Source organism: Cryptomeria japonica, chromosome 7 (genome assembly GCF_030272615.1).
Source record: "Cryptomeria japonica chromosome 7, Sugi_1.0, whole genome shotgun sequence".
Taxonomy (NCBI): Eukaryota; Viridiplantae; Streptophyta; class Pinopsida; order Cupressales; family Cupressaceae; genus Cryptomeria; species Cryptomeria japonica.
This window is the reverse complement of record NC_081411.1, coordinates 417,441,115-417,457,329: the sequence shown is the minus strand read 5'-3', so window position 1 is coordinate 417,457,329 and position 16,215 is coordinate 417,441,115. Positions and strand designations below refer to the sequence as shown.

The following is a 16,215-nucleotide window of genomic DNA, read 5'->3' as shown; positions in this document are numbered from 1 at the left end:
AATAGCATGGGGGAGGTAGTTTTCCTCTTTTCGGTGCATAAAGGGTGGCAGTCTAATAATTTTATGGAGGGATTTGTGATTCTCTATGCCCTAGAGCGTTCTTGGGAGCTGAGACGAAGGAAGGTGATTTGTGAATCAGACTCACAAATTGTTGTTAACTTGTTGACTGAGCAGAAAGTGAGTGGGATTCAGTGGCAGTTGGCAGGGATTGTACAACAGATTCTTCAAATTAGTTCTTTAATGGAGCAAGTGTCTTTCATCCACATCCCTTGTGAATGGAATAGAGCAGCTGATTGTTTGGCCAAGTGGGCCTCAGAACATGATAGTGATTGGAAAGTTGAAGGTTGAAAGCATCTCTTCGGGGATTACTGTCAGGACTTACAAAAGATTTTTACTGAGGACATGGATGGTTATGAAGCTAGATGATCTGGGGCTGGTTTGGTGGTTCTTTCTTGGGACCTCGGGGCTCTAGGTCTCTTTGTAATTCTTGTTTATAATTTTCAATAAAGTTTTTACTCCTTTATTAAAAACAAAAAGTAGGTTTAACTTTCTATTATTTTTTATTTTCACTAATTACCTAATATTTTATTTTAGAAACTTAAGTCATCGCCTCTCTTTTTTATCTCAAATCATTAAATATAGGCAAAAATTACTTTTAATGGGGAATGAATAGTATGATTTATTTTCTCTACAATAAAGAAATAAAAAATAAAAAATAAAATTCACATCCTTAAAATCTTGTACCCTTCACGATGCAATCTCTAGATAACTGTCTGTCGTATACAAATAATTTAGTGGCCAATAAATGACTGGATTTCATGTTGGAAACCATAAAATTCATTATAAAGTTGCTGTCCAATAGGCTGCCTTTGACGTTGTTCCTGAGTAATTGTAGTAAAAATAATGATAAAAGGGCCCCGCCGTTGTGGTCACCCCAAATTATATGCACTGTACGTCCTCCCCATCTGGCCACCCGCATTGGGATTCAGGAATCCAGAATGGTGGATCGCTGTGGGCGCAATCAACCGTCCTTCAGTGCCAAACATAATAAACCGTTGCCTCTGGAAAACGACGGAAATAAATTGGAAGCTTGATCTTTAACTCTCGAGAAATTCCATATCATCTTATATATCTGCAGAAAGATTGGACTATGGGAGATTCAAAGGGAAATCTAGTTACAATGGCTAAGAAGGCCGTACTGGTCGGATGCAACTACCCGGGAACCAAGGCGGAATTGAAGGGATGTGTGAACGATGTGGAGAGAATGTACCGGTGTCTGACTGATCGTTTTAAATTCCAAAAGGACAACATAACAGTGCTCATAGATACGGATGAGAACTTCAGGAAGCCCACGGGGGCCAACATCAGGAAAGCCCTGTTGGGCCTGGTGGGAGGTGCAGAGCCCGGAGATGTGCTGTTTTTCCACTATAGTGGGCATGGCGTTCGTCTGCCTGCTGAGACCGGCGACGAAGATGATACTGGCTATGATGAATGCATCGTTCCCACTGACATGAATCTTATCACAGGTTTGGTTTGCTCTCTTATTTCTTTATCATCGCCGATTGCCTTTTCTTGATTTAACTTATCTTTTTTGGAATGGCAAATCCCTCTTGTGAGAAGTCTTTTGGGTTAGATGCAACAACTGACGGGTGTCTGGTCTTGTCCTTTGGGTTATGTCACACCCAAAAGCTTAGATGGTACAACTGGTGGTATTTTTAAGCCTGCATTGTCTTTCAAGATAGCCACACCCAAAATTAGATGCTCTAGAGGAGAGGACCCAGTACCTGAATGCATTCCAATGGCTGCGATAGTAGTTGTTGATTTAATACCCACACTCGTTAATTTAATGTTCATTTTTTTACACCAATAGTTGTAACTTTAAAGTTGTTATTGTTGATGATGACTACCCATAGTTGTTAAAAGCAACCAATCATGTGATGCCACATCAGCTGCACAATTATGGGTCTCCCTTTTGCATGGCCATTAGTCTTCCCTTTTTTTTGGGCTGTTTTAGACACCTTGGCAAAAAGCATGCTGATGGGGTATAATATTTGATGATGTAGCCCTGAAACCTTAGTTATAAGTAGGGGACTTGCCAAATAAGCTGCTGTAAAAAAATGGGAGTGATTTGAAATTTCCACGTATGATTTTGAGAAGCGTGAAGCTAGGGTGCTCAACTATTGGGTCCTCTCCCCTTGTTTACCTATTTCAACATCCAATATTTTTAGATGCTATAAATGAAGGGGTATCTTGCTACACCCATTGGCTTAGATGCCACAACTTGGGTATCTCTTTAGCGGGTCTTGGCCATTGGGCTGATCGTACCCAAAATTGTATGCTGTAGTTTTACCTATTTCAATATTGCTCAATTTCGATGCCACAACCTGGGAGTATCTTGCTACGCTTCTTGGTTTAGATGGCATAACTTGGGTATCTCTTCAGTAGATCTTGTCGAGAGTGATAGTCACACCTAAAATTGGTAGTCTTATCTATTTCAACCCATAGGTACAAGACTCAGACTCAACTCAGACTTGATAAGCTGATTTTTTGGCATGCACTAGACTCAAACTTGATGTTTAGACTAGTTCAAGACATGGCAAAGACTCATCAAATTGAAAAAACCATGAAATTTCGAGAATTTATAAGAATTTAAAACATTTATCATGCACCTTTCAATAAATAAACTTTAAAGACACAATAAACTAATCAAAGAGAAGCTATTTTGATCACAGACATAAGAAACAAATATCAAAGCTAAAAGTATAACTATTTGGCATAGAGAGGCCTGCATCACTCGCTTCAACATCCATTGTTGTACGACAAGTCCTGCATAGGCATCCAAGATAGGTCCTTGATGATGGTGGGGCCATGATGTCTGCCTGTGTATTAGGGATAGCAACATCCAAGGAGTTTGATCATTCTCTATCCTCACCATTTACATTGGCTACCATCTCTACCTCTAGATTTGCTTCACCAAGCCATGTAATGTTCTTGCTGAAGAAGGGATCATCAACCTTGACGATCCAATCCAATCATGGATCAACCTCCTCTAGAGTGATAGGATATAAGTTTGTACAATTTGTGATGGAGGCAAAGGCTGTAATGAACATAGATAAGATCATTCAATCTTTGCATTGACAACCTATTACATTTATTGAAGTGTATGTGCTCAAACATACTACAATTGTCATCGCACTTAGAAGCACTGCAAGGTTGGCTCAAGACTTGAATTGTAATTATTTGAAAAGGTGCCAAACCTTTCCCACCATGTATTTGAAATGAGGAAAAAAAATCAATCTCATTATTCAACTTCGAGTTCCAACATTAATATTACTTTAATTTTAAAACTTAAGTTATGCTCTTAATAGACGTACCTGGTCGCAATGTTGTTCAAGTTGCCTTGCACGTGTCTCATGCAAAGAGGGCCCCTTATGCATGTCTATAATCTCATATATTATCTTTGTTCCAAGTAAGGATTAGCTACCCGTTGTCACAAAAGTTTGCACCCTTGTTGAGGTATCAACTCAACAACCTTGTGAAACATGGAAACAACCCTGAAGTGTGGGACCTTGCGCAAGGGGGTTGAATCTCCGAAGAAGGCCGATTTCCTTCTCAATCCAAGTGTAGGTGTTGAACCAACTCAACACTCCAAATTCTCCTTCTAAACCTATCCTAACAACTTGCAGAGGAAAAGGGAAGAAGGAAATGCTAAAATGAAAGGAGCTCATGCACCATGATAAGAGATGTTTCTCTCCCCACCCAGAAATGACACAAAGAATCAATTGAAACACTTGGAGATGCACAAACTTCAGTTGCATGAATGACCCCAAACACTTATATGGAGGTTAGAAATTGCTGAGTGTCAAAAGGGGAGAAGGTTTTGCACAAGTCACACCTAGAATAGGTTAACACAACATGCACGTGAGAGAAAGCCACAAACATACATTTACAATGAAGGTAAGAGCACATACACAGCATTCATAAGTTGTAGGAAGGCACGAATGGTGATTTCGATTCATTATAAGGCCAATGGACAAACTTACAGTTGCAGAAATGCAAGATAAATTCAAGTCTTCAAGAGAAGAAAAGAGCATAGGATAGCTCAAGCCAGCAGGGAGAGAACCCTTTACAATGAGGTTTAACAACTTTTATATAGAAAACTGATCGCAAAGGAGAGACCATTGTTCAAGGAAGAGAAGCTTTGACCCCTGTGTGTGCAGAGGAATGTCAGTCAGGGAATGCAGGGGAATGCATGGACCTGACATGGTGTACATGCAACCAACCCGACCATACCTTGACAAGGCAATCCCAAGAAGAAAAGTACTTCTAGAAGGTGGATTGCCTGACATTCCAAAGTCAAAGCATGCAGGCCTGACATGAAGGTCATCAAGCAATCATAAAGAAGCATGGCCCTGAACTCCACTTGATGGAAATCCTGCAAAATCATTAAATGCGCCCCTGTAGCTCCATGAAAGAAAGTGTACAAGTCGCAAGAGTTGGTCGAGCATTAAGAGCTTTGAGTGTTGATCATGACATCTGGAAGTGTTGCAAGTCGTCGGAAGTCGGAAGACTTGGGAAACTTGGGTTTCCGGAGCTTGGAAGGAAAAGGGACTTGGGAATTTCGGGATCCTGAGGTCAAGGAAGAAAAAGGTATGGAACTTGAGAATTTCGGGATTTCGGGATTCCGGGGTCAAGGAAGAAAAAGGCTTAGGTTCTTGGGAATTTCAGGATTCTGGAGTTTGGAAGATTTGGGAAACTTGGGTTTCCGGGGTTTGGAAGACTTAGGAAACTTGGGTTTCCGGAGTTTGGAAGACCTTGGAAACTTGGATTTCCGGAGGTTGGAAAACTTGGGAAACTTGGGTTTCTGGGGTTGGAAGACTTGGGAAACTTGGGTTTCCGGAGTTTATGACTTCCGCCTCCCTACAAGACAACACTTCACATTTCATGATTCCTTTGTTTCTTTACTTGATCAACTGGGGCAGCGCTGGTCCATAGAACATATCTCTGTTTGGTTCTCACTGATGGACTGAGGGTGTCATAAAATGACAACAGTACCATTTGCTCTATGATTGTGTAACCCACTTAGAACCTTCTCATCAACCTTGAAGTCTAAGTGAAATTGGAATGCTAGATTTAAGAAATAGGGAGTTGCTTGTGAGGGATTGTAAAGCTAAATGTGTCATTGTCGATCAATGGTGTCCCATATATGATGATATTTATCCTCAACCCCAATATAAATTGATCTAATGGCCTTCTTGCCCTCATATATATAGCCCATTGTGGGTTTCTCCCCATTAACAACTCGAAGGCAAACAATTAAAAGCTCTATAAATTGAAATTATTATTAAACATTAATGTAAATAAGTATGAAAAAAACTCAAATAGAATGGAAATATAAACAAAAAGTATATTAGAAATATGAACTAATCTCTATGATCTCCTTCATCGAAAGCTAAAAGTTTTGCTCATCCAAAACTCAATCAACCATGTCAATCTTTGCATTGGTCTTAGCATATGATGATGTACGCCACACTTTGCTAACAATGTGCCTCAAAGCATCTTTTGATTTAAGTAAAGATTGCAATGTGATAAAGTTTGTTGCAAAATGGGCTATTTTCGGGTGAGCCAACTCCTTATTTGTATATTTTTTCATGTGGATATGGATTCAAGCATGGTTGTATATGTATATGTAAAATATTTTTACCATGCTTCACACGAGATTTGAACCATAGGATTTTTTGAGGATCCTCTAATATGAGGTGTGTTATATTTTATGATTAGAATTAGATTAAGCAGAAATCAAACAATAACTGAACAATTGACACAACAATATACCTTGGGAAAATGTAATATTCCCCTTAATTTTTTATTTATTTTTGCAATAAGATCAACAGATCAAACACAATAACCCGTTAAGGTTAGAGAAACAATCCAAAGCAACTGAAGGGAACCCTTCCACCTTTTGTCCACCGAGAGCCCAATTTGGGAGGGTGAAAGCATACGGTGTTCCGGGGATCGTTAGCACCAAAAACCAACTGAAAATTACAATGCATGGGTGGTAAACCAGGATAATACATAAGATCAATCCAAAGCAATGCAGGATAAAAACTTAACTTCCTGGTGGTAAACTAGCCAAGGAAAACAACAAGAAACTTAACACAATCACTCTACCGCGTATTTCAGCGGGAGGATAATACATAAAACTAATCACTCTACCGCATATTTCAGTGGGAGGACAATATCACTCAACCACTTATTCAGTGGGAGGACAAAAGTACAAACTGAAATTACACATACTAAGGCGGCCCAACCAGCCTCTTCCACTTAAGCAATGGGGATTACAATGAGCACTTCAAGTTCAATTAAGAGGTTAGTACTACTAACCAATGATACAAAGATGATTGCAATGAAGTACTACAAACATACAATCATAAACTATAACTGATATCAAGCTAAAACATAAAAACAACAAGTCTGATATAAATACCAGCCTCTCCAGAATTGAACCAGCAACACTGAAATGCACACAACTCTTCCAAATCAGCTCCAAATTGCACACGAACACAGGTGAACAACAACTAAGACCAAGGCGAACAAACAAGGAACTCAAACCAGCACTAAAATCACCACATACGGATGGCACGCGAACCAAGGCAACCCCATAAAAGGTACGGCCAGCTGGGAGGTTTGATTTGCTCTTAAAAATTCCAATCAACACCAAATCAAACGCCCTTCCAGAGGAATGATTGCCTCTCCAATATGCTTTCGATGAGCCTCTACCCAGAAAAAACAGACACTTTGGCAGAGAGCTATGAACATAAATCCGCTTCAGCCACTCCAAAACAGCAACACAAAAACTCACCAAAAACTGAAAATCCTCACACCAAAATCCTTTCTCACTAGTTAGGTACTATATTGCAAGTACGAAACTGTGCAAGCTAGGAAGCCTCAACTTCGAAGCTCAGATTTGCTCTCCATTTCGGCAGCATAACAATGCAAATTCTTTAGATGATCCAAAATGAGAGCCCAAGGCTCTTATTTATAACTTTTTGCCCCACCAAATCCAAATGCAAATGCACACCAAATACGCCCAAATTACATGTCGCTTCATTACACTCCAAGGGCGCCCAAACACATTTGAATTTTATAAAATATGTCCCTTCAAAATGGCATCCCCCTCCACTTAGGCAAGTTCGAACTTTGCCCAGGACAAAACTTGCAAAAAGAAACATATAATAATGCTCATGAAATAAGCTCGACTTCTCTTATGCCACCGACTTAGGGAAAATTAATAAAATCACTTGAATAAAATAAACTTCTATTTCCCAAAGTCGCCCAAAAAATAATTAAATATTAACCTTGGAATGTCTTGTTAATATTTAATAAATCATTCTGCACCCCCATACTGATCAAAACCAGATGAATTGAGGACCAAAGTGCTGACCCACTAGCTGGGCTGAACTGGAGCTCTGAATGGCCCTGCTAAAAATAGAACTACTTGAACTGATACTTACTAAAAATAGTAAGTCATGAAATCATCACCAAAAGACATGCTCGTCGAACCCTGTGAGAGAGCATGGAAAATCCAGAAAACCCTAAAAATTTGGTCAGCTGACACCAACTTACTAAAAATAGTAAGTTCAAAATTTCTCTCAGAATTGAATGCATGTCATATCACTGAGTAGCTCTTTGAAAACCCAGAAAGACTCCACTAACAGAGATCCCAAATTCCAACTGCTTCCTACTTAAAAACCATTTGGGAGCTGGAAACCCTTATTCTGCCAAAAATAGCCTACGGGCCTCCTGAATAGGCTATTCCCCACCAGGAATGGTCACTGGCTAGAAGGGGACATTATAGAAAACCCTCCTACTTGAGGGAGAAAAGAAAAACCCAGCAATAATGTCTCTTATATATTGAATCAATTCAATTACAATATGGCTGACACAAAGCCAATTATGAGGCCACTCACAAGGCTGAATTAATTGCACCAAAAAATAATTCGATCTCCTTGATATAATTATCGAACTGCTGAAGTATGAAGGGAATCAGGAAAACTTTGTGTGTTGTGTTGATCTGAATGAAGTCTTCGATCCTTTTTATGTATTTATATATATGTGCAAGAGTGACCCTTATCAAGGGTCATCTCTCTTCTCAAGAGGGATGACATGAAGAGAGGCATCCATATAATGGAAAAGGGATGCGTCCCTTAATTTAGTCGGCCCACAATGATAAATGGGTGGTGATTATGGGCGGCGGTCTTCATATAGTCTCCTGCTGCTAACACGTCAAAACTCCCTCTTTAGCTAGGGAGATATTTTCTCAGATACTCATGTCATGGAGTCTCTCAACATGACACTCACAATGGCTACACCCATTAGGGAGAATAGTTCATCATGGAGTCTCTCAACGCGATATTATCATGGAGTCTCTCAACATGATGTCCATCATGGCTACTCCCATGTGGAAAGAAACATGTGTACAAATGCTCATCACGGAGTCACTCAACGTGATGTTGTCATTGAGTCTCTCAACATGACATCCACCATGGCTACTCCCAGAGGGTGGAAGGAACAACATCTTTGTCTCAGAGATGGACAAGGGCTTTCACCTCAAATTTCTCCGTCTCAGAGAAAAATGCATTAACTAGGGCTTTCACCTCAAATTTCTTCGTCTTAGATGAAGATGCATTAACAAGGGCTTTCACCTCAAATTTCTCTATCATAGAGAAAGATGCATAATGGCAAATTACAAAGGATCACTGATACTGAGACTCCCTCTTAGTAAGGGCTTCATTCTCCACAACTCCAAGCTTGTCTCGAAAATGCACAAACTTCACTCTGGAGAGAGGCTTGGTGAGAATGTCAGCCATCTGTTCACCAGTGCAAATATATCTCAATTGAAAAAATTTCCTTAATACCATATCTCTGATGTAATGGTATTGGATTTCAACATGTTTTGTTCTGTCATGGAACACTGGATTGACAGATAGCTTCACACAACTTTGATTGTCGCAATGAATAATAGTTGGCTCCAATGATTGTCCAAACAATCTTGCAAGGAGCTTTCGAAGCCAAACTGCTTCTCGAGTTGCTACACATGCTGCAATACATTCTGCCTCCGCTATGCTTAGAGCCATTGAAGATTGCTTCCTGCTGCACCAAGAAATCATTGCAGACCCCAAGTTGAAGCAAGATGCAGAGGTGCTCTTTCTGTCAACTACACTTCCGGCCCAATCAGAATCAGAGTAGCCTTGTATCTTTATATCTACACTGGAAGAATATCTCAAACCATTTCCAACTGTCCCACACAAGTATCTCAAGATATGCTTAGTTGCAACTAGATGAATTTGCCTTGGTTCACACATGAACTGACTGAGGGCACTCACTGCATAACAAATGTCTGGTCTAGTATTGACTAGATACATTAATGATCCAATTAACTGTCGGTACATAGTAGGATCTATTAGATTAGAACCAGCTGCAAACTCTCTTAACTTATTCAAATTTGTTTCCATAGGTGTAGACATGGACTTATAATCCATCATCCCAAATCTCTTCAGAATATCAATGGTGTATTTCCCTTGACTTAGAATAATCTCATTGGGTCTTTGCCATACCTCTAATCCTAGAAAGTAGTGCATAAGACCTAAATCCTTCATCTCAAATTCAGAAGCTAACTCCTCCTTACATTTGTCAATGAGATGACCTTTACCAGTAATAAATAAGTCATCAACATAAGGAACCAAAATTAGAGCTTCACCATCAATTACTTTGAAGTAGAGATTTGAATCTGCATCATTCTTGAAGAACCCCAAGCCCATCAAATATTGATCAATATTCTCATACCAAGCACGAGGAGCTTGCTTAAGGCCATACAAAGCCTTCTTTAGTCTACAAACATGAAACTCCTTCCCATGGACCACAAAGCCATCAGGTTGCTCAATGTATACTTCCTCTTCAATCACACCATTAAGAAATGTTGTCTTCACATCCATCTGATGAAGCTTCCATTTCTTTGCTGCTGCAATGGCAATAATAGTTCTGATGGATGTATAATGAGCAACTGGAACAAATGTCTCTTCATAATTTATTCCCTCCTTTTGAGAGAATCCTCTAGCCACAAATCTTGCTTTGTACTTTTCAATACTTCCATCAACTGCATGCTTGATCTTGAAAATCCATTTGGAAGATACAACTGATTTTCCTTCAGGTCTCGGAACAATGTCCCAAACATCATTCTTGATAATAGATCAATATTCTTCATCCATAGCATCTCTCCATACATGCTGACTTGAAGCTTCTTCAACAGTGGAGGGCTTAGAATCAATGATGTGACTCATTAATGCCACATGGCCTGGAAACCTCTGTGGTCTCTTGCTTTCTCTAAAGGTGCCTCGAGGAGCTGCATGCTTTTCCACCTCTTGCATAGTCTGTCTAGTCCATAGAGGTCTCTTCCGACTTATAACAATGTCTCTCAGACCATTAGTAGGTTCCAAGGGCTCAACTGGATCAATAGCCTCTATTGGTTCAGTAGACTCCCTCTGAATCTTGGGAGTATGATCAACGCCCATGTCCTGAGGAGTCTCTTGGTCTTCATTATCTACTTGCATGTGTAAACCTTGAGATCTTTTGAATGCAACATCTTCTTCAAATGTAACATCTCTGCTAACCTCTACTTGTTTCTGACCTGGAATGTAAATCCTGTAGGCTTTGAAGTTTCACTATAGCCCACAAATATTCCTCTCTTGCCAAAAGGTTCCAACTTGGTTCTTTTATCTTTAGGTATATGAACATACACTGGACAACCAAAGATTCTCAAATGACTGACTTCAGGCTTAACCCCTGTAAAGGCTTCTTCTGGAGTCATGTTCTGCAATATTCGACGAAGACTCCTGTTTTGAACATAGACTACTATTTTGGAGGCTTTTGCACTAAGAAAGGTTTGTAGGTCTTGGTCACGAATCATGGCTTTAACTGCTTCAACTATGGACATGTTCTTTCTTTCTGCAACCCCATTTTGGTGTGGGTTGTAAGGAACATAAAACTCCTTCTTAATTCCTGCCTCAATGCAGAAATTATGAAAGCTTCCAGAAGTGTATTCATCTCCATTATCAGACCTCAAGACTTTAATCCTCTTCCCAGACAAGTTTTATACTTGGGCCTCAAACTCTCTAAATCTATGTAGGATTTCTTCAGACTCTTTAGACCTCAAAAAGTAAATCCAAGTCTTCATAGAGTAATCATCTATGAAAATTACATAATATGAAAATTACTTAGGGATGCTATTGAGATTGGACCGCATAAATCAGAATGTACAAGATCTAATATTTCTTTTGACCTACTTTCACTACAATGAAATGGATATTTCTTTTGACCTACTTTCACTACAATGAAATGGACTCTTAGTATTTTTACCCATGGCACAACCTTTACAAGTGCCATCATGCTCATGGCTGAGCTTAGGTATGCCTATAACCATTTTCTCCAATGATGGAAGGGCCCTGTAATGCAAATGAGCAAGCCTTCTATGCCATAGCTCTCTGGAACTGGAAGACTCATGTAGAAGTGCTTGAACTGGACGGATGGAATGCTTGTACGGACTCTCATGCCGGTTACCAATCACACGTGCTGTCTTGATGCTAGAGTTCTTTGGCCAAGCAAGAACTCTCCCTTCTGAAAATGCAACTTGATAACCTTTGTCTTCCAAGGCTGAAATGGATAAAAGGTTTCTCTTGATTACTGGCACGAACAAGACATCACTTAGATGGAGGGGGATGCCAGATTCTAAGTTGAGAGAGGTGGCTCCAGAACCTTTCACCTAGCATGCATCATCTCCAATTATGACTTGGAGGTTGGTTTCTCTTTCTATCAAATCTGAAAGGTGCTCTCTATATCCTGTAATGTGTCGAGAAGCGCCACTATCAATCAACCATGTGCTGCTATTAGTTGGAACATTGCTTGATAGGGCAAAGATGAATAGAAAACCTTCTTTGTTGTCTCTAGATTCCTTTTGAGGGGATACATCACCAACATTCGCCATAGAAGCATGTTGCTTTGGTCTTGTAGGACAATCTTGAGCATAGTGACCATACTTGTCACATCTAAAACATTGAATTTGAGAGAGATTTCTCTTCTTCTTTGAATTAGGAGCAGCATCTGAATTCTTGTCTCTATTCCTCTTGAAATTTCCTTTTCTCCTTTCTCTTCCTTTCTTCTTTGAAATTTGAGCTGCAAGTACATGAGTGTCTTCATTGTGAGAGCTTCGACTGATCTGTAATGTCCCCTTCTCATTGATGCTCTTTCAGTGGTCCATTAGCCTATTCCTGAGACCCGTAGGCTAGGTGGAATGAAGGATTAGGGTCTGGCATTGATGAAACAAGGACTTACTATTTTTAGTAAGTTAGGGAATGACCATTCTGGTGTTACTGTCCTACTGAGCTCTCCATGTTTTGCCTCTGGACGCGATGATCATGCTTTTCTGAGCATTAATTCTTGACTTACTATTTTTAGTAAGTGGCAGTGTGGCACAATTCTATTTTTGGCAGTAGACAGGGTTCTGATTCTGCAGCAGTTTTGGTGGTTGTTCTGACTCAGTTTCATCCTAGCAGTGTTAATAATCAGTACCAGAGCCATATGCGAAATAATTGAATATTAATTCCTTATCCTAAGGTTTAATATTTAATTAATCTGATTATTGACGACTGATTAATGAAAAATTGGGATTAATGCCTATTTTTCCTAAGTTCTTGGCGAATTCATGTTTATTAAAGAGATATCGAAATATTGGGAAAGATATTATATTTTTTATATAACTTATCTCTAATATTTGCCAAAGTGCACGTGGGTCCTTGCTTTAGCGTGGGTGTTGACTTATGGGGAATGGCGCCTCTCTTGGGGTCCACATGTAGTGGAGTGAAATGCAAAGGAAAAACGCTGAAATTCAAGGAAATGGCATTTGGGTTTGAGGTGTGCGGAGTTATAAGTATGAGACTTGGGCTCCCATTTTCATATCTTTGAAAATTGCATCGTTATGCTGCCGGTTTGGCTACTGAAAATCTGAGCTTCGAAGTTGGCTTCCTAGCCGAGTCTCAGTTTCGTACTTGCAATATAGTACCTAGCTGTGCCCTTGTGTTCCCATTGCTGATGGGTTAATGAGTTGCAGAATTATGGAGTGTTCGATGTTGGATTTGAGTGTTTTTGGTTGCTGGTCGTGGGATTGCTGAAAGTGAATTTTGCTCACATCTCTTAACCAGGCGACTCCATCCATCTGGGTACTGGCTCATTCTTCCTTCATGCCATGGCGATACAATGTGTGAGTTTTTAGCTATTTTGATTGAGCAATGATTTTATTAGACAAAATCGAACTTCCAGGGTATAGCATGGGTTTTTGCATTTGCCTTGGGATGCGTGCCAAATAAATAATGGTTTGTTTGAGTTGTAATTTGGTTGGGATGATATTGTTAGAATTATATTGGGAGATTGGGATTGATTTCATGTGATTTGGGTAAAAAATGAGTGAGTTATGAGTGTTTTGATGTTTCCATAGGCTGCTGAAACTGTACTTTCAGCCTGCAGATCAGTGTAACAGAAAATTACAGTCTTGTTGTAGAAATCTACAATTAATCTTCTCATCTCATCTCTATATTGTAAGGTTGTTTCAGTAGTACTGATCATCCCTTCTTTTTGCTTTCATTTGTAATTCTCACTGCATAAGTGGAAGAGGCTGGCTTGCCGCCTTCTAAGTTTTGTAATTCAGTTTTTGTAATCAGTCCTCTCGCTGAATAAGTGGTCGAGTGATAAGTTCAATACAATGGTTCTCCCGTTGAATAAGTGGTAGAGTGATAGCTTAATGTAATGTCCTCCCGCTGAAATACGCGGTAGAGTGATTGAACTTCAGTTTCTTGTAATTGTCCCTTGGTCAGTTTACCGCCAAGAGTTTGGTTTCTATCTTGTTGGAAAAGCAGAAGGGGCTGGCTTGCCGCCCAGGCATTGTAATTTTCAGTTTGATTATTGTTGCTAACGATCCCCGAAACACCGTATGCTCTCACCCTCCCAGTCTGGGCTCTCGGTGAACAAATGGTGGAAGGGTTCCCTTTTAGTTGTTGGATTATTCCTCTAACCTTAACGGGTTATTTGTTGTGGATGAATTGTTATTGGCCTAAAAAAACAAAAAAAAAATTAGTGGGATATTACACGATCCCTCTTGCAGTCAACCTGGATTCTTCTTGAATACAGTCAGCCCTAAGGCGATCAAACTTTGGTAGCTTAGATCTTCCACTGATACCTTGGATAAAGGGTTCCCAAGATTGAGGAAGACCATTGAGAGCCAATGTCACTAAATCTCTATCTTCAACTATATCTCCAATAGCATATAGTTGGTCCTTCAACTCAGTGATCTTCATGAAGTAGGGGATGATTGAATCTCCTTTAGCCATCTTTTGATGTAGTTGTTGCTTTGATGCAAGAGCTCTACTAGTATTATTGATCTCCTATAATCCTTCCAAAGTCTTGAACATCTCTCTAGCTGTCTTCAACTTGGATATAATAGGCACAAGGTGATCTTTTACGGAATCAATCAAAATCTTCTTGGCCTTAGTGCCATTCTTTCTCCATTGAGTTTTCTCATTCTCATCATTGGGTTCTGGCACTTCCTTCTCCACAAAATTGAGAATATCATTATCTTCTAGTGCAATTAGAACTATAAACTTCCAAGAGGTGAAGTTAGAGGCACCATCAAGTCTATCTTCGACCTTGAGTCCGTTCACCATTTTTGATGCTAAGATAGACACACTAAGAATGAGGAGATCATATGAGGGTTTGATGCTTAATAAATTCTAATTATGATCTTCCTTAAACCTGCTTTGATACCATGTTATTTTTTATGATCAGAATTAGATTAAGCAGAAATCAAACAATAATTGAACAATTGACACAAGAACACAGATTTAGAAGTACATAATCTTACTTAATACAGCCTAGATGACATAACTAAGATCATATAAAGATTATTTTACTGATAAATATATATATTCATTCTTAATATAGATCATACCCACCAGAATAAATAGGAATACTCAAGTTCTGAAGGCACGTGAATGCTTCCCTTCCTGATAATGAAGATATTTCGATCCTGTCCTTGGAGTATTGATCTGCATTATATATTTCCCCACCAGCCTTGGAAAATCATGTCTTTTCATTGCTACGTCCCTTTTCGAGAGTGACGTCCTTTGTAATCTAACCATTGTTTCTTAATACTTTGCTGCCTTGTTAACATGTTCCTCTGCATTATATATTTCCCCACCAGCCTTGGAAAATCATGTCTTTTCATTGCTACGTCCTTTTTCGAGAGTGACGTCCTTTGTAATCTAACCATTGTTTCTTAATACTTTGCTGCCTTGTTAACATGTTCCTCTTCACTTAATCGTTGACAATTATCTGTTCACTTAACTGCACCCTTGATTTATATCGTTTGTCTTTTAAGATAATGGGATCACTACTTTAGTCTTTTAATAGTTGTTTAGCATAAATTAAATGTCATTTCTTATACCAATCATCGCTCCTTCAATTAGAATTGCAGCTTTTAATATGCTGCTGCGTTTTGACCCTTAGATAATTATTGCCCTTAGTTAATTGATGCATGATCCTTGCCAGGTGTTATAATCCTTGGCATAGCATGTTACTTCAGAAAATCGTGAAGTCTCATAAATGAGATAATTTTCTGATCAATGGTGTCCCTTGATTCATCTATTTCTGTTTTCTCACTGGGTAAGAAGTTGTTGATAAGAGGGGACATGACAAGTACTCATCTCACCACAAAGATTTTCTATTATGCATTTGAATAACTATATGAACTACAAACAAATACTATTCAATGGTTAAAATTGAGACCAATGAATTTGTATTAATCATAGGAATTTTTGACATAAGAAACATTCTACAAGTGTGAGACTGAAGGTAGCAATTCTTAAAAAACACTCAAAGCTACCAATGAAGAAGAGAGAATGAGTGTTGAACATAGATCTTACTAAGTACTTATTGGATTTGAACACGATAGACTGTAATGTCCCCTTCTCGTTGATGTCCTTCCAGTGGTCCATTAGCCTATTCTTGAGACTTGTATGCTAGGTGGAATAAAAAAATGAGGGTCAAGCATGTTGGTTGAAAATTTTGTACACTTGTGAAAGCAAACAAAATTGTGGCTTCAACCACAGTTGT

General features: G+C 39.2%; 1 protein-coding gene across 1 annotated transcript in view; it reads left to right on the top strand.

Moving 5' to 3' along the window:
* The first annotated feature begins 968 nt into the window (after positions 1-968).
* The window catches only part of LOC131033391 (metacaspase-5), an 85,728-nt gene continuing 70,481 nt past the window's right edge, over positions 969-16,215 (top strand). The window contains exon 1 of the mRNA XM_057964615.2: positions 969-1,526. Coding sequence (XP_057820598.2) covers positions 1,151-1,526 — 376 coding nt within the window. The 5' untranslated portion in view covers positions 969-1,150. The remainder of the gene's footprint in view (positions 1,527-16,215) is intronic.